Raw genomic sequence first — 22,621 nt, 5'->3', positions numbered from 1 at the left:
CTTATGGCAGGTAAGGGAAGCTCGTTCAATTCGAGATTTGAGCGCATGGTGTGTATGTTGTGAAGTCCATCGATTTGATTGACTATATTACGGTGCTTATATTTAAACTCTGTGCAACTACTTTTGGCAAATAAAATATGTTTTAAATATTTGTTTGTTATTGTTGTGCCACACCTTACATTTTTTAATATAAACCAGTATTTCATTTATATGACAATATGGTTATTATTTTCATTAAACTGAAAAACTAATCCCAGTAAAACTGATAACACATTTTTTTAAAACATATGACTCGTTGATATCATACTAAATTACTAGTCGACTTTTTAGTTACTGAAGTTTGGAAGGCTTTGCACCAGCTTTGAGGAATAAATGCCCTGCTTCGCTTATTGAATAGTAAGCGACAGGGGTGATTAAAATTGCATGCTCCATTAATCCTTCTAACAATTTGCTTCAAAAGCATTACTTACCCATGTTAATCTACTGCATCCCGAGTAATCAGTAAGTTGTGCTATCTTGGTACACAGTTCACCATAGTGTGATAGAAATTTACCAAAAAAAACTCCTACTTATGCGAATCTAGCAGTATTTAATCCAATGATTTTGAGTCTAAACCAAAGCTCCTTATCTACGAAAGCCAAAAGTAATGGAACCAAACATTAATAATCATTAAGTGATGTATATTTGACACTCTGGGAAACACTTTAAATGTTCACTCCTCTCAACATCAAAACAACTAGTTCAGCTCTACCTTTGAACAGTATCTCAACGGTGTCTTTGACACGGGATAACACGCATGAGTATGGCACTTTTGTGGTTTTGTGCAAAACTTGCCCCTCCTATACGTAACGCTGAGTAAACCTTAAATCTTACCTAAAGTGATTTAATAACTGCAAATTAGTCATTTCTGGTGGAGGCAATTGACAGTGCTATATTCCGGACGGACGTTGCGAATACCATCAATGGAATGTTGTGAATTATTCAGAAAAACCACAACCCGGTGGCAAACATTGTATCAAGGTTTGGTTACTTAAGGACCGCAACACCCGTCATGGGTTAACCGTATCGCGTCTTCTGCCATCTATGGTGTGCATCCTTGCAAAAGTAAACGTAAAGTCCAATTACTTCTCCCATAGTCTGTAACTTCTCCTTGATGAAATTGGGACTGAGGCGAAAGTGTTTCATCCATCAAGACACATTACGATGAAAGGGCAGACTGATATGTAACCAATATAAACAACGCTCGTATTTTGTCCAAACTTTTCGTTAAAAAAAAGTTAAAATTACTTTCAAACTTCAATTATTAAATTTATGTAGCATTAAGCTGGGGGTTGAAAAACAATATTTTCAAATTATTTTTGGTTTTATTTGTGTTGTAGAAATGCATTAAAAAATCTTCATCTTTTTGATCGCATCACCAATGCGATTGAGTCATTCTTTAAAAAAAAGCTTGTGATGGTTTTCGTCACGTGATAGGAAATTATGGGTGTATAATTCAATGTATCAATGTACCTTTAAATACTGCTTTATGCTCTAAATGTCCTAATATTCTGTATATTGTGTGTATTTCATTTATTATTATATTATAAGTTATATAACAAAAATTATAAGTAATTTGTCTTTACCTTTAAGATAAAACCATTTTTAATAACAACATGGCATTATAAATCTAAATTCATAAGCAAAATTTTTCACTATACCAGATTTGTTTTTCAGCTTTACAGTCTGAATTCGTGCTACTCAATAGCAAATTTCTGATAGCAGAAGATAACTGATTGAATATTTATGAAACTCACGATTTCATCAGCTGATAGTGCACGAAGTTCACTTACACAGAGTACAAGTAATTCATTTGTAAATTTTAATGAAGCGGTATAATGCTCAATGAACTGGAATTTATGCATTGCATTGTGCGAAACTTTTACAGCAATGAACTATCATATGACCTCATTAAAAACAAGTGCATTATTTTTAATGACGGTTGATTTTTGGGATTCCATTCGAATTCCATTAATCAAATAAAAAAAAATGTAATTATAAATACAATTCAACGATTCACTGATTTCCCATAAAAATTAAGATGAGAAAGCTGCCAATTATTGTGTGTTGGTAATTGCATCATATAATGTAATGGGAAATCCCTTAATAATTTTAATTAATATAGCATATTACTAACTACTCATCTGAAGAAACGGTATGCAAATATGATTTAAAGGCTCAACAATCTATTAATTTATGAGCAAATATTCATGATGGCATCTATGTCTATGAATTCTTGTAATTGTTTTATCTCATCTGATGATTCGTTTAGATATGTTTTATGCATACATACCTTTCAACATTCAATGTTACATTCATCATATTTGAAGGAGTTGCCCTGTAAGAAAGTTTGTCGGAGCAAAACAATTTTGATGATATTAATGAACCAAATAAACTACTGCCTAAGTACATCGAAACCATTGAAACACCATTGCTAAACGTCCAACACCGGTTGCCTGTGGGAAAAGGTTCCGTAATTTTGTGTTCATTCAATCTGGGATATAAGGATACATAGAATATAACAATTCTATACGGGATATCGTGGGCTGATTGGTACATTCAAGAAGAGGGACAGATATTTTATCCAATAACTGAGAATTTCAAGAGGCAAGTCATCATGCAATTGAAATGGTGTACGACGAGGCAGTGGGACACACGAATTATCACATTGAAATGTATGAAATTTTGTTGATTTCGAAAGTTACAACAGAGTAAAGGTAGCTAGTAAAAGAAAACATTACGAATAATTATTAGCACAGCTTAATTAGTAATTAGTAAAACATCAACACACATATCAGCTACGGTACACATACTGTCTCATAAACTTACTATTTTCATCAAGTTTTCGCACTTGGCTCGCACCAACAGAATACGTTCGAATTTTTCCATCATTAACATTCTGCAAGTTACACAGTTACTAATCATTACACGAAAGAACCTACGCTTTGAAAGCCAGCATACACCTGTAACACGTGGAGCAGTGGTCGCACCCAGTTCCTGACACACATCAATTTACACTGCTATGCTCCGATATCTTAGTAAAAGGCACAATGATCAAACTTTTACCACCCAATTACAAAGTTCAGCCATGGTTTCTCCAAAGTTGAACACACAGCTAAGGTTATGAAACGAATGTAGGGTTATTGGTGTTTTTTGTTTGTATAGGATACTTTGTCAAATCGCACGATCCCTTTTTTATGTGTGCCCGTTCTGGCTTCATTGGCTTCATTGGCAGCATTAAAGCTCCTTGAACGTTCTTTAGGCACAGCCTCCCTGAGCGGCGGTTATATATTGAAGCTATATGGAATTTTAGTTTAAATAAATCAATCATTATATCTCTTGATCGCTAGCTCAAACAATTTATCTTGGGGAATTTGTTTATTTCAGCAGGCATATTTATAAGTTTAAAGAATGCAATAACTATTCGTTTGAATCCGTACGTTAAAGAACAGATCATGTTAGCGTTGACCGGCTAGAGATTTTATTGGGGCCGTTTTTTCGACATATTTTTTTTAGATTTTGGTCCTATAGGACAGGTCAGCATCGAATCCCAACCGTACCGTATCGATCAGTTTCGGAACACAAGATAGGCCGGCATAGTCGTCGTAGGTTATTACAAAAAGAAGAAGAACAAAACTGTATTGGAGTGACATCATATGTATCACTTTTACAAGAAAAGCATAGCTAGTAAGTATGTTGTATGTTTTTTATTTGTTTTATCACTATTTAGGATTTTCTCCTGCTTCACATGTTTATGACTCTTTTTTTTAGAATAATACACCATGAATACTGTTAAAAGTAGTCTGTCTGGTTCAAAATTATTTAAAAAATAATGTTAAATATACAACTTTTGTCATATATATATCGCAAATCCTAGATCAGTTTATACAGTGTATCACACTATAACTACAACACCGCATTTCCGTGATTGTGATTTGTGAAAAAATGTTATAGAAAATATTTTTTTTACATGTACTGTATTGTGATTTTTATAACTACCGTTGCATTTGTTCGCACATGCTTCCAAAGTGCAATAGACAATAATAACACATACATTCTATAACAGAAGAATATGGGGGAAAGCATATCCGAGCGAAAAGATTATATATCCTCTTGATAGTTACTGCTTGTTATGTTTTTGAGCGCTCCATACGTCATTAGGGGACAGGTGTTCATCGACCTCAGTGAAAATTAGAATGAATCTGTCGGATATCATGTACATTTGAGAATGAAACGATGCAGTCATGGACCAAAAACACTCATACAGCGGGTGACAACCCGGCCATATTAGACCGCAACCGTAGAGCAAGCACACGAATCGTATTCTATAATCCACTTGCTTAATATATTATAATTAATTTATTTAAGTTTCTCTTATGCTAGCAACTGTTGAATGTTGTCAAATAAATAGAATTTATAATTAGATAATGAAAAGGATAATTAGATTGAAGGCTAAAGACATATATTAGCGTTTTGTGGATGTGGCTATCTATGGCATACTCATGGAAGTCACGTATCATGCCTATCATCTACCGCTGGATCTAGACAAATTTATTAGAAGTTTGATAGATTTAGCAAATTATTGTCTAAAATTCAAACCACTTTTAAGTTGTATTACATACTTTTTTTTTAATTTTGGTGGCAGCCTGCCAACTTACCGCCAACGAATTGATATATAAAATCAAGAAATAAAAAAAACTACATCAAATGTATAAAAATGGATCTATGAGAATGTACAAAGTTATTGTTCTTGTTCTAAGCCGTTGGGTTTTTTTACATGTGCAACACGACACAATGCTTTTATTTCGTATTTATTTTTTTTTCGAACACAGGTTTAGGAAAGAAGCAAAATGTAATCAATATTTCATAGATGTATATCACGTTGCCAATTAGCGTGTTTCCATGCACTCGTAGTCAGCCAGATAATCTCTATGTCATAATCGATTACCAAAGATCTATTCTTATGAAAAGACCTATCTTATCGTTTATATTATTCCTTTTATAGAGGCTTTGAAAGTATTTCAAAATTGAAGCGATTTTATTGGTCTATTAACAAACGTTTCAATAGGTAAATTGCCGATGGGTTTTATCTTTTTTTACTTATTAGCAATTGAACAGCTGAGAGAACCTATTCTGAGAATTGATTACAGTCGCTTAGGAAAAAGCTCACTTTTACAACAACAAAAAAAGCTCAAAAATGGTATCACTGTGCCAGTCCCATGGGTCACGTTTACTTTTACTTTGTAAACAACTGATTCCGCTTCGACTTTCAGCCTCACCACAGGGTCATAACCCCCTCTCAAGCAGTCGACTCAGTTCGATTTGGAAATACATTTTTCTAATAAAAAAAAAAACACATTTATTTGTCCAGACTACCAATAACTTAATTAGTAGAAAAACATAACAACACGCATGGTTTAGTTTATAACGCTTAAATATTAGTTGATTTTTTTTCTTCAATTTGCTTAATCAAAACTGCACAATCAGCACCTGGACTTAAACAAAAAATAAAAGTTGAGGTTTAAACAATAACTAAGATAACAACAAGGGACATGGAAATCACATATACATCTATTTATATATTAAAATCATGAGGATGTCGTAAGTGCTCAGGAAAAAGATATTACCAGAAGATTACCAGAAAAAGATCCGTAGTTAAATAATTACAAAAATATTTGAACAAAAAAAAGATAAAAGTCCTAACAGACTTTCATCGTTCTTCGGTATTTTTTTCGCTTGCAGAAAAGGGTTACTTATACTAACTACAGCAGAAAATTTGCCAGCTGAAAAGTTTTTAAAGTGGTAAAACACTACTTGTAAAAAACGGAAGCAACATTCTGGCATTTCCATATTTTAGATGGCTCGTGGTTCGTTTGGTTTTTATGGTTTGGTCATAATTTTGCTGTTTCTTTTACAGATATTCTATATAAAAGCAGGGATACAAATGTAAATTTCAAAGGGAAATGTTTTTTTTATGTTCCATTTGAGCATGTGAGAGGCATACGATGAAATATTTCTTTGGGTTTCAGTTGTTCCTGTTTTTTTTGGCTTATACATGTGTATAGCTAGATGTTTTTAATGTATTTAACCTCTCACTGCATTATATAGGGCATATCTGCCATAAATGATGACATTTTTCTATCAAATTTGCCTAATGTTGATAATTTCATTTACCAAAAAAAAAAGTCTCAAGAGTGTCGTGTTCATTCACCAAACAATGAACAGACTGTGTCAATAAAGATGGAAAGATTGCTACATCGTCCGGTAGGAAAGCTAGAAGCATCATCACATGCTTGAAAGAATTTCTCGCCCATAAATCTGTGTGATGAGTGTTAGTTGTTTGAAGCCTCTCAAAGAATACGGACAAATACTACTGGCAGTAAAAATGTGGTGCAGCGTTGTATTCCTAGTTTTGATTAGCATTACAATAGGTGCAACAAAAAGTGAGTGTATTCAAGTATTCATCAAGTTGGTTAATGCTTTATTCGTCAAACCATTGAGAAATTCAAATTAAGCAACAATTCAATGATAGTTAAAAGGTTTACAGACTAATATAAATAGTACTGATTTGAGGGGACAATTCAGTTTAATTGGCAGCAAAGTAATGATGATCCCAAGTGTTAGTTGTATGCTCCATAATATGGCTAAATAATAGCATGAATAGACACAGGTGATTTTCATATAACAAGATCTAGAGGTATTTTCTGTAATTGTCGAACGGTGCAAACGTCGTGGGATATGATAATGGGAGCAAAACTAATATGTTCGAGAAGATTAGTACTAATGAGACCATTAAATGTTTAATGACAGGCGAGCGATGGGATCAAGAGAGCATAAGATGATTATTAAGAGATGTCCAGATGATTGGCGTTAGACGTGCCAGTCGATGCTGATTAGCATCAATTTATCAGACGCCGTGACTGGCACACGGTAAAGAAATTATACTATTGCTGGCTTTTGTTTTACCTTACAACTTTACAGATATCGTATGCTATTACGACAGCCGAGCAGCAAACTACGTGTCGGCAACGTTTCCCAAAAACATCAGTTCAACAAGTTGCACTCATTACGTCTACGATGGGGTTGGTGTAACGGCCCAAGGCGATATTCGCATATTGAGCAACTACGACACAGCATGTAATATCGAGCTTTAAACGATACACTCAGAAGTATCCCACTCGTTTATTCTTCCTTATACTGATTTCTTCCTCATTTGTCTCTAGCTGGATTTGACGAGTTTCAGAACATACACAGGACCAAAAATGTAAAACTGTACGTGCTGCTGAGTTCAGATCGTGATGGTGGCAAAAACTTGACCAACGTAATGTATTGCAATTGCTGTATTAAATTTAAGCACGTGTATTCCATTTCGTCATGCATGAACCAGCATCCCTCATGAATGGGCGAACAGAGAAGAGCAGAGGTGAACATAAATCTGACAAAAAACTTTTTCATTTGTTTATTTCCTGCTCACCTCCCACCAACGCAGGCTATTGCAGGACGGAGCGAAAAGTTAGTGAACAGTGTCGCTATTTTTTTGGAACAGTACAACTTCGATGGCGTGGAAATAGACAGACGTAACATTGATTTCGATAAGGTATAGGAGGCCAATTTGGGCGGCGTGCTGAAAGAGCGCCGATCTTGTCTTGTCTTATAGGGATGTGGGAGAAGTATCAAAACACCCACCCAATGTAATCTAATTTGGTGCGCCATCATTTCATTTTTTTCCAGAGTGCTTTGGCAAGGTTTGTCAACAGGCTACGTTCGAGATTGTACATGATTAACAAGCAACTGTCCGTGTCCGTTTCGGCGCAATTCGCTGATGCGTACGATATCACTTCGCTAAGCTTGTAAGTAGCTTTGGTGCGTAACGGAGATGATCCGACTAAATGCCAATTGGAACGAACAAAACATGTTTCAACAAAATCTTACGAGAAATAAAACAGCTGACAAAACAAATGTTCTTTACCCTGGTGTAGGTATGCTGATATGATAAATCTTCATGCTTATAATTTCACGACCAACACTGCTAATACTGTCGCAAATTTGGCACCATTATTCTCGAGTACACCAAACAACGTTATCAGTGTGGTAAGTATTCAAAGTTTTAAATATTTAAAGTCAGTATTATATATTTTGTTTTTAATGTTCATGGTTCATTTGCTCCCTGAACCACTAATCGTTTTTATCCCAGAACTCAACGGTAACATCTTGGCTAGCGGCTGGTGCTCGCCGGAATAAAGTGAACCTCGTGGTAGCCACTTTCGGTCGCACATACGTCCTGGCAAGCGAGGATCAGCGTGCGGTGGGCGCTCGGAGCACTGGACCTGGCGAGGCAGGTTTCAATACAAAACGCCCCGGACTTATCGCTCGTTACGAATTTTGCAATATCGCTGGTGAATACAATTCCGCTAGCGATAGCGTTACGGCTACAACCTATTACTTCAAGGGAAAAAGTTGGATTGGAATCGAAACGGAGGACACGTTGGTGCAGAAGTTCACCTATGTACTCGATAGTTCACTGGGCGGTGTAGCCATCTTTACACTTGACCTGGATGACACGAGCAACGCGTGTGGTAACGGAGCCTATCGCGTATCTGATCTAGCCTATCAGTACTTTGGATCGGAATAGCAGGCAAACATCTAAATTGTTTAGCAACTGGATCGTAGGCTGACTCGTGCAATAAATGTCTCCTTAGAAGTCTCATTCATTCAAGCGTGTGTAAATAAGGCAGTTTTATTATGAAACTAGATTGCGCCTTTTGTACTAATGACCCACCCGGGTGCTTATTGCTTTTAAAATTAACCTCAAACTACTATCAATGAGCGTGCGTGGTTTAGCAGCACTTGATTTAATTGGGAATCACTTGATAATCATTTTATCCACGCACGACGAAGTAGTTGATTCACTGTTTCATTCAGGTAAGTGCATTGTTGATACTTCATAATGAAAACAACTAAAACAATCTGGAAAAGGGTTATTTACAATATTTACAAATATATGTGCTTAAGAGATAAATATTTACATTGCATTAAATCTTATTTTGTTTATTTACAATAGTTTTTCAGAGGTGAATAAATTGTCCGTTAAAGCAAGCGAAAAAATAATGAATAAATCTTTAATACTTACATTTTCTATTCAGAACCTCGGAGAATCTGAAAAATAAGGATATAAAAGTAGTTAGTCAAAATGTACGGTAATGCACTGCTACTGCTATTGACTTCCTTCGGACACACACATAAGCGAAGCATTCATCTTCTCGTTAGTTTGAAGCATCTGAATTTCAAGTGGTCATTTCCCTCTCGACCATGGTAACGATTGTGTGGATCTTGTCACAGCATAGCAACAGCATCTAAAGGAATTTTCCTCCGATAAAAATATTGTTGCGGAAAAGGGTATAGGAAATAAAATCTGAATACCAATCAACATATTCAGTATTATCTGAACACTATCCTTAACCTTGTGACGTTATTGCACTTTTTATGTACTGTCATGTACAGCAGTTTGCTTGATGTATTGTCAACATGAGAACGATTTACAACGATGATGATTATGCTACCTGATCTGGACGCATAACATATGTAAGCATGGATTACGCCTTCGCCGTATGCCTACGCCGCAGGCTCTGGGCACTGGGGTTTGTCGTGAATGCAATGTATACAATTTTATATACAGCATATCAAACTGCTGTCAAACCCCTTTCCATGGTATGATCATGCCATAATGTTTATTTTCGAAGAAGTGTGTAATACGATGTTTTGCCAGTTCCGACACTCAATTTATCAATGTGTTAAGAGAAGCGTTGCCTTTAAGTGAGAGTGCTGATGCTTAATGTTGCTTTACGCACCTTTCATAGGGGCTAGATTAGGAAGGTTTTGCTTTCATATTTTGGACATAAAACGATGATGAAACAACATGATGCAGGTGTCTTAAATTCTTTTCGTGGAATGATGGAAAGCTGTTAGATTGCGATTCGTTGAATTCGTTTATTGTATAAAATATAATCAGGATAAGCTTCTTGTCACTTTCGTTATAGTTTTTTGCTTTTGCATTTCGCTTTTTTTGTTTATTTACATGGGCATCGCGAATCAATGCTCTAGGTAAATAATCTTCTCCAACTTAAATGCATCAAACAATTGTATTTGTTATTTATATAATTAATTGAAAAATTATTATTATATCAGTCATATCATGTAAAAATAAAACCATTGGATTGAAATCCAATAAACTAATCATTAAACATGTCCCAATCTTTTAAGATTTAGCACTATACTATGTTACAGTGCGCTTAAATTCAATAAATCTGCTTCAAAGCTTCAATTTGTATTAAATGTTATACAGTAGGGAAGATTACAACAATCACAAAATGTTGCATTTTATTTGGACATACACTTTTCTCTTTATACTTATAGAATGTTTTTTTATAATACATCTACAAACTTTTAGTACACTGTATGTTGTACACTGCAAACATCCCATGATTTCACAGATCTATGTTTGTGGCAAACACATACACAATATTGCCACGGTACAGTGCGTTCTCTCCTTTATTTTAACTTAATAGCTCTGCTCGCTGTTCTTCATTTGCTTGTAACGTAACGTATAACGTATGTGTATCGTATGTGTTTTCTGCGTATGAAAGTATTCCTTATTATGTGTGAATAATTCATAAGAACTTGGTCAATTGTGTAAAATGTCGTTTTTAATATGTGTTTAAACTAAATACGTATCATTGTTTGTTAATCCAAACTTTTGCCGTGATAACAGCCTAAATTGTCTAGATTCTTCATATAGCTAGAGAGAAAATTTATGCAACGCGATGGTTCTTAATGATTGAATGTATAGAAGAACTTATGTGCAGCTAATAAGAATCTGTGAAACTCTGAAGCTGTAATGTATGTAAAGCACTATTAAATTATTTTGTAAGGAAACAAATATGCACGTTTTTATTCTATTGTTAGTCAAAAATGTATCAATTCAATTTTTTAACCCTACTTCAAATTGTAAACCCATAAAGGGTTTAGTAAAAAGACATGATTTATAGCATCATTTGAAAAAAAAATGTCAAAGTCCGTAAATAATCCTAGTGATATCCATACAATGTTGTATGTTTTTATTGAGCTCCTTAATTATGGAGAAACGTCATAAATACAGACCCTTATTAATAGAAGGTTAAAGATGTTGTCCATTCAAGACATCAAACCAATTCATTCGGGAATTATAATGGGATTTCAATGTCATATGTATACATTAATATGTTTCACAATTGATTCGCAATATAGTTCTTTATGAAGTCTCGGGACATGTAAAGGGTATAATTAAAAACTTAATTCAACCAAATCATTGTACATATTCTTACCTATTCAATTTTGACTTTTTTTTGTTTTATTTGCTCATTAATTGCATCGCCCATAACGTTCACACATAAAACTACATACACTATTTTTATACTATTTTTTTACCGGCATGTACAGAAAAATATTAAATATAGAAGTTTCAATCCATTAAAGATCAGATTTTTTAACTAACTGGTCGTACTGGGTTTATGGGATGTTGGCATGGTGGAACATTTTTTAATTAATTTGCTCGTGTACGATATAGATTTCAAAGAAGGCAATGATAAAGATATAATAACACCTACGCATTTTTCAATGAATTCATCGTCTGAATCTCCTACGTATTTCTGCAAAACAAAAACAATTAATTTTCCGTGTCACATGTTAAGGTTTCACAGCAGATGCAAATATTCACAGGTAAAAAGCAAATTCGATATTGACAGCAGCAGAAAATGGTGTCCATGTGTGCTACATATGTTTAATAAGATCGGCTGCATAAGTTGCCATACATTTGAATACATTTGCATCATTTGAGAGTTTTGTAAAACAATTCAGAGTAACATATTTTCTCTTGATGTTTGATATCCCTTACACAAGGAAATAAATTTTTATTTTAGTTTTTTTAATTAGTAGATAAAACATAAAATAAATATTTTTTTATTTTCGGTCACAATGAGAAATACGTTGCATCTTGAAGCTGTCATAAAATTCAATTATTTTATAAAATTTAACGACTTATTTGAAAAGAACTAAACATTTTAAGTATAAGTTAACCATGATTATGATTGCAGGGGTACAAAGAGAGAGAGAGAGAGAGAGAAAGAGAGAGAGAGGGAGAGAGAGAAAGAGAGAGACTGGGAGAGAGAGAAAGAGAGAGACAGTAAGTTGATACATCTAAAATCTAACAGGTCGTGGAAAGAAACTGAAAGAACCAGAGAATAAAATCATATTAGGAGACAATAGCACAATAAATGAAAATATACATGGTTATTCGAAACCTATTGAATTACGAAATATAACCTCATATAATCCATTTTTAGCAAATACATTGCATTATCTTAAAAAACATAATTCACTTCAAAAAACGGTTTCTGGAAAATGTTATTTCTACATTATTTAAAGACTTCCATGCGTATGCGATAGAAGAAAAAAAATTATCCTTCATTAACTAATTATTAGTAAAGCATGTGTTTCGTATGGTACAGTTAATGCTGAAGCATTTCGTCCAATGAACGTTCTTCACATTTTCGAAAATCATATTAGAATCAGTGGCGGATTTAGAGTATCGCTTACCGTTAATTCACCACAGTGTTTAAAACCGTTATTCGCCACTTTCCTTTTTCTAGCCAACAAGCTGGCATTTCAACCTAGCACTGGAACAATATTCATCATCCGGGTTGTATCCATATGACAATTATATTCGATCATATTGGATTTCAGCATTTGGGTACAAACAAAAATATATTTTGAAATCTTTTTTGTTTTCTGTCGTTTCTGTTTGAAATGAGTAATACTACTTCTAATAACTTTTAAAATAGTGCCTACGAATTTCTAACCTTTCTTGACAAAATATTTATACCTCAGCAAAACAAAACAAAAATATCCTTGATGAACTAATCGAGCTTGGCACGAATCGGCGTTGGTTTACATATTTATCATGTTGAAATAGTCTAGGCTACAAATCTTAGACTGTTTGGTGTGGTTTTATATGGTATGTTGACATGATTTCAGCTACCAACTGTCAAAATCCATATAAAAAACTGGCTAGTATCCAATCCAAACTGAGAAATCCACTCTAAATTTGTATCAATTAAGACAAACAGAAAAAGTGTATCTAAAAATCTGAGTAGATCTAGGAATAATTTTCAATGATAAACTTACTTCAAGCCCTCACATGGACAACATCATATCAAAGGTTGCAAAGAAATATGGGGTCACCAAAAGGTTAAATAAAAATCTCAATTCATTCGGAAAAAGTTCTATTTTACAAATTATTAATTTATGTTTATTACTGTAAACCCTCCTTAAATATGTTATTTGTATTTTTGGATGATTTTTAAATGCAATTTTTTTAAAATATTTATTTTGAAGTGTCTTTATCATCTTGTTAATACCCTTAATTCGCGTCTTCGTAAAAAGTCATGTAAGAAAGCTTTTAAAAATTTGAAAAAAATACCAATATATTTTTGCACGACAATAGCATGAAAGCTGAGTTGAGGAGAAAAAAAAAACGATACGAGATGTACGGCGACCTCACTGTCGTGAAGCATATCACGCTCGCCAGGCTCCGGTGGGTTGCCCATGTTGTACGCATGGAAACGGACCATCCAACTTGTAAAATCTTTTTGGGCTGTCCACAAGAACAGAGGAAGCGTGGTAGGCCCAAATTGAGGTGTCAAGATCGCGTGGAGACGTCCGCCATTAAGGCCGGGATAACAGACTGGCAGACGAAGGCGCGAGACCGTGATCGGTTTCGGACACTTCTGAGGCAGGCCAAGACCGCAAAGCGGTTGTAGCGTCGGATCAGTAAGTAAGTAGGTCTGATAGTCAGTCTTTGATTAGGAGATAAGGTCCGGATGGGACAATTTAAATAAATACGAAATAGTGCGACCTTTATCAATTATTTTACTAGCGCATAAATGCATAAGATAAGTGCAATGAGTTAACAAGAGCGGATTTTTGGTATGCTTCCTTAAAATGTTATAGATTTCTGCTAGATTTCCTAGTTAAATATTCCTCTGATGCCGCCGTTTTTCAATTACAGAAGATGTAAATTGTCGCTTAAAGTTCTCTAAGGTGGATGTATCAGTCTCATTGACCTATTTGGGAATGATGCTGTACTTCAGATATGATATGTAAATGTAAAGTAATGAAGATGAAGCATTAAGATGAACAAAAGGGTACAAATACCTCTATTTTACCACAAATTTCAACAATTAAAAAAAAGTTGTAAAAGTATGATGGGGATTGTGAACATAATCTAGAAATTCAAACACGTTACTTTGACTTAGGGATTGGAATTCCTTACAGTATACCCTTCAAAAAACTTCTTTAAAGTTTAAAAAAATATCTATTGTCTTCAAGCTTTTTTACAGTATACGCATGATCAAAAGAAACTCTCAAAGAACAATTATGTTCAACCAAGTGATCATATTATCAATGAAATGCTCATCTCTTTTTAAGATTTCCACGATTGCAAGCACTTATTCAAATTAGATGATTAAAATTCCAGTCATATAAATTTGTAACGTTAAATTCTCAAACGTGATTCGCGTCGAAAAAGCTGTACAGGAATCGTATTTATCAAACACAAAGGACGGCGACGAAAGATGGAGCTGATGGATTTATTTCAATATTTTCTCATTCCAAGCGTTTAATAGGCTTTGGTACTTGAACAAGCAGCATGATATTTGAAGTTCAGTCAACTGAAACCCCATAACTCAAAGCCAGGCTTTATATATATATTTTTATTATCCCGTGCTTATAAGTGACTATCTGATTTCACATTCATTCTCTAGAGTAGTGACAGTCTTTTATACGATTTATGTATCTGTATTTGCATTAAAAAACGATTAACAGAATTCATTTTAATATCTTTACTTCACACAACCCGCGGTGGAGAAACGATTTTATTTGATGACATACCACCTAAACAATCCGAAACAGTTTTACTGAAAGTCTCATATTATATACAACTATTAACGCTATTCCTTTGTTTCGATCATTTTCAAACTTTTTATGCAGTTTATTTCAGACCTTCGCGTATACAAGATTCGTTGTTGGTAATTGAAATATGAGAACCGTCGTCTAAATAAAACCAATATACAAACAATTATTCCTTCTGAATAAAATGTATCTCTTAGTCGAGATATGATTCTAAAGTTCATTAATCTACTAACACACACTTCATGGCTCATTAATATTTAACTTCTTATAGGCTAGAGTCGAATTTTAGAAATGATACCTTTTATTCCACTTAATTAGAGGCATTAGGCATGATAAGTGCTTCCCACCAGGTGCGACTAATTTATCGCCCACAGATTTGTGTCTAATGATGTTTATACAGTTCCAAGTATTCGTTTAATGTCTTGTCACTAATTGGTGTCCAGTGTGGGCCGGACCGAGCTCTATAGGGAAAGTGATGTATAGAGTATGTATAGCCATCTTATTTGTTTGACCTTGCGCTGTATAAACTTATTACGAGTACGCCTCTTCGAGCTTGCTAATACATACATACATCCCGTGAAGAAAGTGAAGCATTAATATATTTTCAATTGTATGTTGTATTTCCTGCATATTGTCAACATTATAGTATATTTGATTCCTTATATTCTTCTCTTGCAAAAAGTAAACTACGTTTTCCTGTTTAGCATTTACTTCCCGTGAGCATAGTTTCCTGTTGAATATTGCCGCGAGAAGCTACTAACACCTATACACAATTCAAGCCATGCAGACATAAACCAAACACGCGTTCTCTGGATATCTCGCGAAAGGCTATCTCGTGAAAAAAAGGAAGATTTACGGTTTTATCTTCATACACACGACTCCATTAAGGAAAGATTTACGCATTCCATTTTGTAGTTGGTCGCATCAGAAATTGCTATAACCTCCGTAATATATTTCGTTTTTTCCGCTGGATAATTGTAAAGTTTCAAACACGATGTTTAGATTCGCTATGTGAAAATGTAAATTGAAAAACGAAATCAATTTTAAATTTTGAATGAATTACAGTCTTTACTCGAATTACGCGGTTAATGCGTTTCGAAGACATTAGCGAAACTCAAATATCTGCTTGAGTCGAACATCGCGATTTTATGCAGAATAACATAAATAAAGTATATTTTTTGGTTTGCGTGGACGGGGAGGGGATGGTGTACAATGAGCCAAGTTATTCATTCTTTTTATAGTTTTAAAATTGCAGTAACAAGGTGGGGTAACAAGGTAAATGAAATATTTGAATTTTTCAATTTATGTTTCAATTTTTGAAAACAGCGTATCTTGGAATCCCCGTGGAGCGAAAAAACGGAACTCTGAGGCATACTGCACTTTTTAATTGTACAAGTTGATTTTTTGCACTAGCTTCTTTTTACACATCAAAACCAAGAAATGCTTTTGAAACCATATACTTGTAAAAGACAAAAAAAAACAAATTGAATGCACGTGACTCTCAATTAAGATTGCGTCTTTTTGATACAACAGTTACTTGCAATAATTTTTAAAACCAATCTAAAATGTTACAGTGTTCATATTTTTAGAATTTTTAGAATAGAATGAAGTTATGTCATAATAATATCTCCTTCTTTTGTTAGTGCCTCACTTTATGTCTCACTTTATTTATTATTTCGTCTGAAGATAGGTTTGAGGAAGCTATGGCCACCATAGAAGACTGTGATTAATCTCTTTGAAGAGACGTTAAGCGAATGTTCTCGGGTAACTAACCCAATTATAAAGTACCCTTGCTTATAATCTACAGTTTTTTATCTTTACATTTCTGCTTAATTTGTTTTGTCGTATGGCAATCAAATGTTCTTGTTCTTATTTCACAATGAAATCTTTCAGTGCATGAGTACAACTAGAAAAGCAGTACAAAATAAGATGGAAAATTGATGTAAGAAGAATAATGTATACTTTGTTTTATTTTCTATTCGGAAGGAACAGCTTGGGCCGTTTAGACCATTGTTTACGGCCAAAATGATTTAATGATTTAGTAAGACGGCCAAAATGATTTAATAAAAATGCATCGTGGTGATTCATCACACTCTTTAACAAGGTATAAAAATATAACATGTTTCTTGCGCCAGACTTAAAATCATACCGAAAAACTACCAAAATCTTAAAAAAGCACATTCCGTTTTTTGTTAAACTTATATAACCATGTTCGTTACAAAATAACACACATATATTTCTGCAGTTTTGTTTTATTTTAAACCAGTTTAAATCTTTTACAAATATCGCGGCATTCTTTCATTTGCTATTCAAATTTATCTGTTATTCATATGTATATGATGTTATTTGCGATTTATGCAAAAGAAAACAATTAAACCCAGCTTTTTGTTCATTATAATGTCTCAATTACAGACTATACAATGTCTACCCTTCTAGATTCTTACTATTTCGTCTATTTCATTTTCATGGGTCTAGTCCAAGAAGGCTTAACGATGGCAGCACTTCAAAGAAGAATTGATAATTAAAATCGCGTAGGGGATTGTTTTGAAGATAGAGACTTTCAAGCCGTGGAAAACTTCTTAAAAATTCTACCGATACCGTAAGTAACCCATTGTTGGACAAATCTAGGCTGGTTAATGTTGGTAGCAACATACCATCGGTTGTTAGATTTAACGATGGCACATCCAAAGAGGAAGCGTTGAAATGACTAAGCTTGTAGAACACACCTAGTTGTGTAAAATCAAACATAACTAGCGGATTATGAGCTACATTTAATGACTCCAGATGCTTAAAATCTTTGAGTTGTTCCATAGAAGAAAGCCGATTAGATGACAGGTCGATGTTAACCAGAGACGGTTCCACATTGGCCATTGCCAAAATGAGTGAGATGTTGTTGCGTGATGCCTTTAACTCAGTTAAAGCCGGTGTAACAATGAAAGAATCAATCATGTTGTCTGACATGTGAAGGAAACGCAGAGATTCATTAAGTTGTTTATAATTGTGCAATGGAAAGCTGGCGAAAGAATTGTTGGCGATACTCAAATGCGTCATTAAAACATTGTTCCGAAACAAATCGATCTCTAACTTACGCAACATATTATCTTGTAGAAAAACCTTCTCTAGATTGGACTGGTTGATAAATAAATCCCTGTCAAGTGATTGCAGCAGCATCCCATCAAGGCTAATGATTTGCAGGTTGATTAGGTTGGCAAACACATGTAACGGTAGCTGTGTCAGCTTATTGTAGCCTATATCCAGGATTTCCAAATTATCCAACCCCTCGAACGTACCTTCGGGAATCCATTCAATACAGTTATTTCTCAGGTTCAGTATCTTGAGGCTATGGAAAATGGCTAAATCTCCTGCCGCCAGCTGGCGAATATTGTTACCTTCCAGGTAAAGCTCATGCAACGAGCTATCGGAAGCAAAAGTATCCGGGTTCAAATGAGTGAGACGATTGAACGACAAATCCAACACTGACAACATCCGAGAAGTGCGGAACAACCCTTTCGGAAGAATAGTTAGCTCGTTTTCGCGCAAATACACCTCCGATGAGTACACCGAACCAAACAACCAAAATGCTTCCGGCTCAATCTCTACGATGGAGCACCTTACTAGGCTGATATATTTCATCAGCTTTGGTTCGGGTATAATTTTTTTACTGAGTTGCTGCAGGCGTACCTCGTTTAACGACAGTCGTTCTAGGTTCATGTTCCGTTGCAGAAATTGTTCTGGAATGTTTGCTATCGGATTGTTAGACAGATCGAGGTGTTTTAGCCGAGGTAGGTTTTGTATTATCCTGACTGAAATCTTTTCAAGCCCATTGTCTCGCAGCGAAAGCTTCTCGAGCGCTTCCTGAGAAACAAATACATCTTCTGGTAAGCTGGTTATATCATTTCCGTTAAGATAAAGCTCATGAAGAGTTCGTATCCCGACGAATGTATCAGAGCCGATGTAGTTAATTGTGTTATTTGACAAGTTTAACACCTTTAGGTTAATCAGACCTTGGAAACTTTCATTCGACAACCGATGCAAATGATTATACGCCAACATCAAATGAGTTATATTAGACGAGCCGTTGAATTCTCCTCCCTGCAGCTCGCTCACTTGGTTTCCTTCAAGGTTCAAGGTTTTGAGATGCTTTAAGTTCTTCACAAACTCTATATTTGACAAAAGGTTAGCCTTGGCCTCAAGCGATTCAATGCTTTCTTGCTGTTTTTGAAAAATACGCGGTGGCATTGAGACCAGGTGATTATAGCTCAATTCTATAACACGTAGAATCGGACAATCCACAAAAGCATCTTCCTGTATCTCTATGAGGTTGTTTCGGTCGAGATACAATGCCTCTAGGATGGGAAGCTCGGCGAAAAACTTCGATGGAAAAGTTTCGATGAAATTGCTTGATAGGCGTATCTCCTTCACTTCCAGATTCTCAAGGAATAGCTCCTCTGGGACTGATTTTATTTTATTATTGCTTGCCGCAAATACCCGCAAATGGGTGAGCCCAGCCAGTAGCTCCACTGGTAGCTCTTCCAGATAGTTATCATTGAGTTCGATCAACGTCGTGTTGACCGCGTCATGAAACGTATCAGGCGCGATGCCACTAATGCGATTATTATTGAGCCATATGGCATCAAGATTTTCTAGCACAGTGAGCATGGCTCGATCAAAATAAGTGAGCAAATTATTTCGCAGATCTAGCGCAAATGGTTGAATCGACGGGAAAAACAGCAGCTGAAAATCTTCTATATGATTCCATTGCAAGTTAAGCTCTTCTAGGTTGCTTAGGTTTCGCAGTAAAATAGGCGAAATAAGTGTTAGGGAATTGTTACTGAGAGTTATTGTTCGTAGATCGCCTGTGTTGGAGAACAGATTTTCTGGTACATTCTCCAAACGATTACTATCCAGTTTGATAGACTCCACATCACTTAGTGAATCAAATACCGTTTCTGGCAAACTTTCAATTAAATTAGCTGATAAATCTAAATCCCGGATGTTTGGACAATATTGAAACACATTGGCTTCTAACGTTGTTATGCGATTGTTTGACACGATCAAGGATTCCATCAAAGTTAGATCACGAAACCATTCGGAAGCAACTGTTGTCAGGCCGATATCGATAAGCTTTAGTGTTCGTAGCGTATATAATCCATGGAAGATGGTTTGCGGCAGGGCCTGCAAAGGATTTTCTGCTATCATAATGGCGTCAACACGCTCTAGCCCGTGAAAAGCTCTCTCATGCAGAATGCATGTCTGCGTCCTGGTTAATTGAATATCAGTAACATTTGGAAGTGATGCAAAGACCAATTCGGGGACGTACTCTAGCACACTGTCTATGAATGAAACCGTGATATTCGATTTCCCGTCATACCCACTTATCGCCAGCTGGTATGTGGGTAGCTGATGGTCATTGAGTATCCGCACGGAAGCTCCGACAAATTTGCACCTTGCAACGTTGTGAACACAATTTAGAGTTGACGGTATAGTTGCACAATTTGACAGAACAAAGCTCCCGGTAATTACAACTGCGATCAGCATGGCCGTCCGTTGCCTGAATAGAAACAACACCACAGAAACAGAGGATTAAATTACAATTACCGAGAGTAGAGGTCGTGGAATCGCTGAAACTTGTTACTCACAGAAACACACCACAAAGTTCCATCCTGCACTGAGCGTTGTGGGGATTTATCGAAATAAAAAAAAACCCTGGATGGGAGCTGTCCTATGCAAGCTACCCCAGGGCCTCGTTATTCTACTTGCGGCCTATTTTGCGAACAGTACCGGACACCTCACCATCACAGCAGATGCTTGGGGAATGAATGATCAGAGCATCCAAATTTGATAGCATTCCATCGAATCGCGAGCAAGCGATGTTAAAATAATCAACTCGGTTTTAATTTGCCCTTGACCTTAGGGGCCAAATGAGCAATTTTCGAGTAATGCCTGGTTCGAGGAATATTCTTCTCTAAACACTGATTACCGTGCGACAGAAAACGCTTTACCATTCAGAGGTTTTGTAAATTACATTATTCTACTTTTAAATTGTTGAGCAAATCACCTAAAGTTAATACAAATATTTAATTTAACATGATCTATGAATTGCTGTTTGATATTTACTGTGATATGCCGCATTTGAAGGATTGTTTTTGAAACTAATAACACATTAAATGTTCGTGCCTGTAAAAACCGTTATCTCAGAATAGGTAGATTATATTATTTAAAACACGCTAAGTTTATGCTACGCTCAATGACTCAATCGCAGTGACGGGAGGAAGAGTGTGTACACATATTTTCGATAAAGACAAATTCAAGAAATTCTGGAAGGGGATGATTCACGATCGTTAGTCAAGTACGTTATTATATTTTTTCGAATTAAAATAAAGAACCAAACTATATATAGTATGAAAGTTCCTCCATATAAATTACATTGTTAAATCACATTCAGTTTGAAATATATTTAGTTAGAAAGGCACACTTAATTCACGAGTCAGTTCAAATGTGAAAGTACTCGCTGGAGTTGCATATATTCTTCAAACCCCTGATTATATGCTACTTTATTAGATTACATATTTACATTTAAATATACATAGGTTTAGATCGACTGCAGTTGTTGGGCTGAAAAAGAAGAAGACTTAGAGAAACCTTTGGACAACGCATCACTTTTACATTTATAAAAAAAGTAAAAGAAAAGTTCATTCTTACGTAAGGCCTCCTGTTCCTGACCCCCCTGGCTGTTATTTTATTGTGCAATTTGCTTCACACTTTTTCTCATCTTGCGAGGAATTTTGAAGAATGTAAATAATTGAAACTTCAAAAGTACCAGATATTAATATAATTAACGCTTACCTTTTCCTGTTGCTAAGGTCTAGATAAAATGTTGCGTAAAACAAACCAAAAGAAAAACAATGCCATTCTCCAGTTGGTAATAAAAACACAAAATTAGATTGTAAAGATATAACCAGACCCGGCAACCATTTGGCACTGTTTTTGTGTCCCTAACGAAACACTCGTAAACCAGTCCCCCGAGTACGTGGGATGGTATGTTGAGACCAATTTGAAAAATTCTCCAATGGCAGAATCACGGTTAAAGGCACGATCTGAAAAAATAAAATGTTCAAGCTCTGCCGTTCGATTTGGTCGCCAAGATTCGCTATGGCATTACTCTATTAAAAAAGAAACAGCAGTAAAAGCTGACACTGGTTACAAACGAGACGATTTTCTCGCCACCTTCACTCTCATAGATTTCTTGTGAAGCATCGTGATGACATGAAATCTAATTTGCGCTTTTTACCACATTCTTAACAGGATGAAGTCAACCCTGTGCAATTTAATCCCTAGAAAGAATCTTAATTGATGCAGAAGTAACGAGAAAGGATTTAAAAGTATGTCACTATTATACCTTTCTTTATATATATTTTCAAATACCATCACCTTGTCTAAATTTGCAAAATTATCTGAACCGTTTAAACTTTAATAAAATAATTTTAAAGTGTTAAAACATATGTAATGTAGCACACACTCAAACGCACCGTGAATCGTTACTAAAATTTCTATTACAGTTTTTTGAAAACTCGTTCTA

At 35.2% G+C, this 22,621-nt stretch overlaps 3 protein-coding genes across 4 annotated transcripts in view; 1 reads left to right on the top strand and 2 right to left on the bottom strand.

The window, feature by feature from the left end:
* Positions 1–22,621, bottom strand: part of LOC120948034 (G-protein coupled receptor dmsr-1) — a 65,090-nt gene that overhangs the window by 30,904 nt on the left and 11,565 nt on the right. Inside the window, exons 2-3 of one of the 2 annotated variants that reach the window (XM_049610959.1) lie at positions 9,170–9,195; positions 2,333–2,377 (exon numbers count right to left, since the gene is read on the bottom strand). The gene's annotated coding sequence lies outside the window, so the exon portion shown is untranslated. The remainder of the gene's footprint in view (positions 1–2,332; positions 2,378–9,169; positions 9,196–22,621) is intronic. The other variant, XM_040364002.2, reaches the window with a different exon arrangement.
* LOC120948035 (chitotriosidase-1-like) lies at positions 6,355–8,755 on the top strand. The gene is made up of 7 exons (XM_040364003.2): positions 6,355–6,482; positions 7,021–7,176; positions 7,263–7,360; positions 7,529–7,636; positions 7,771–7,889; positions 8,019–8,130; positions 8,234–8,755. Exons 1-7 carry the CDS (start codon positions 6,365–6,367, stop codon positions 8,669–8,671), a joined length of 1,149 nt encoding a protein of 382 aa, XP_040219937.2. The 5' UTR covers positions 6,355–6,364; the 3' UTR covers positions 8,672–8,755.
* LOC120948030 (protein artichoke-like) lies at positions 17,277–20,846 on the bottom strand. The gene is made up of 2 exons (XM_040363999.2): positions 20,682–20,846; positions 17,277–20,593 (listed from the first exon to the last, which is right to left on the bottom strand). The coding sequence occupies exons 1-2, from the start codon at positions 20,702–20,704 to the stop codon at positions 17,506–17,508; spliced, it is 3,111 nt and encodes a 1,036-aa protein (XP_040219933.2). The 5' UTR covers positions 20,705–20,846; the 3' UTR covers positions 17,277–17,505.

Source organism: Anopheles coluzzii, chromosome 2 (genome assembly GCF_943734685.1).
Source record: "Anopheles coluzzii chromosome 2, AcolN3, whole genome shotgun sequence".
Classification (NCBI taxonomy): Eukaryota; Metazoa; Arthropoda; class Insecta; order Diptera; family Culicidae; genus Anopheles; species Anopheles coluzzii.
Note: the sequence above shows the minus strand (reverse complement) of the source record. Positions and strands in the feature narration are given on the sequence as shown.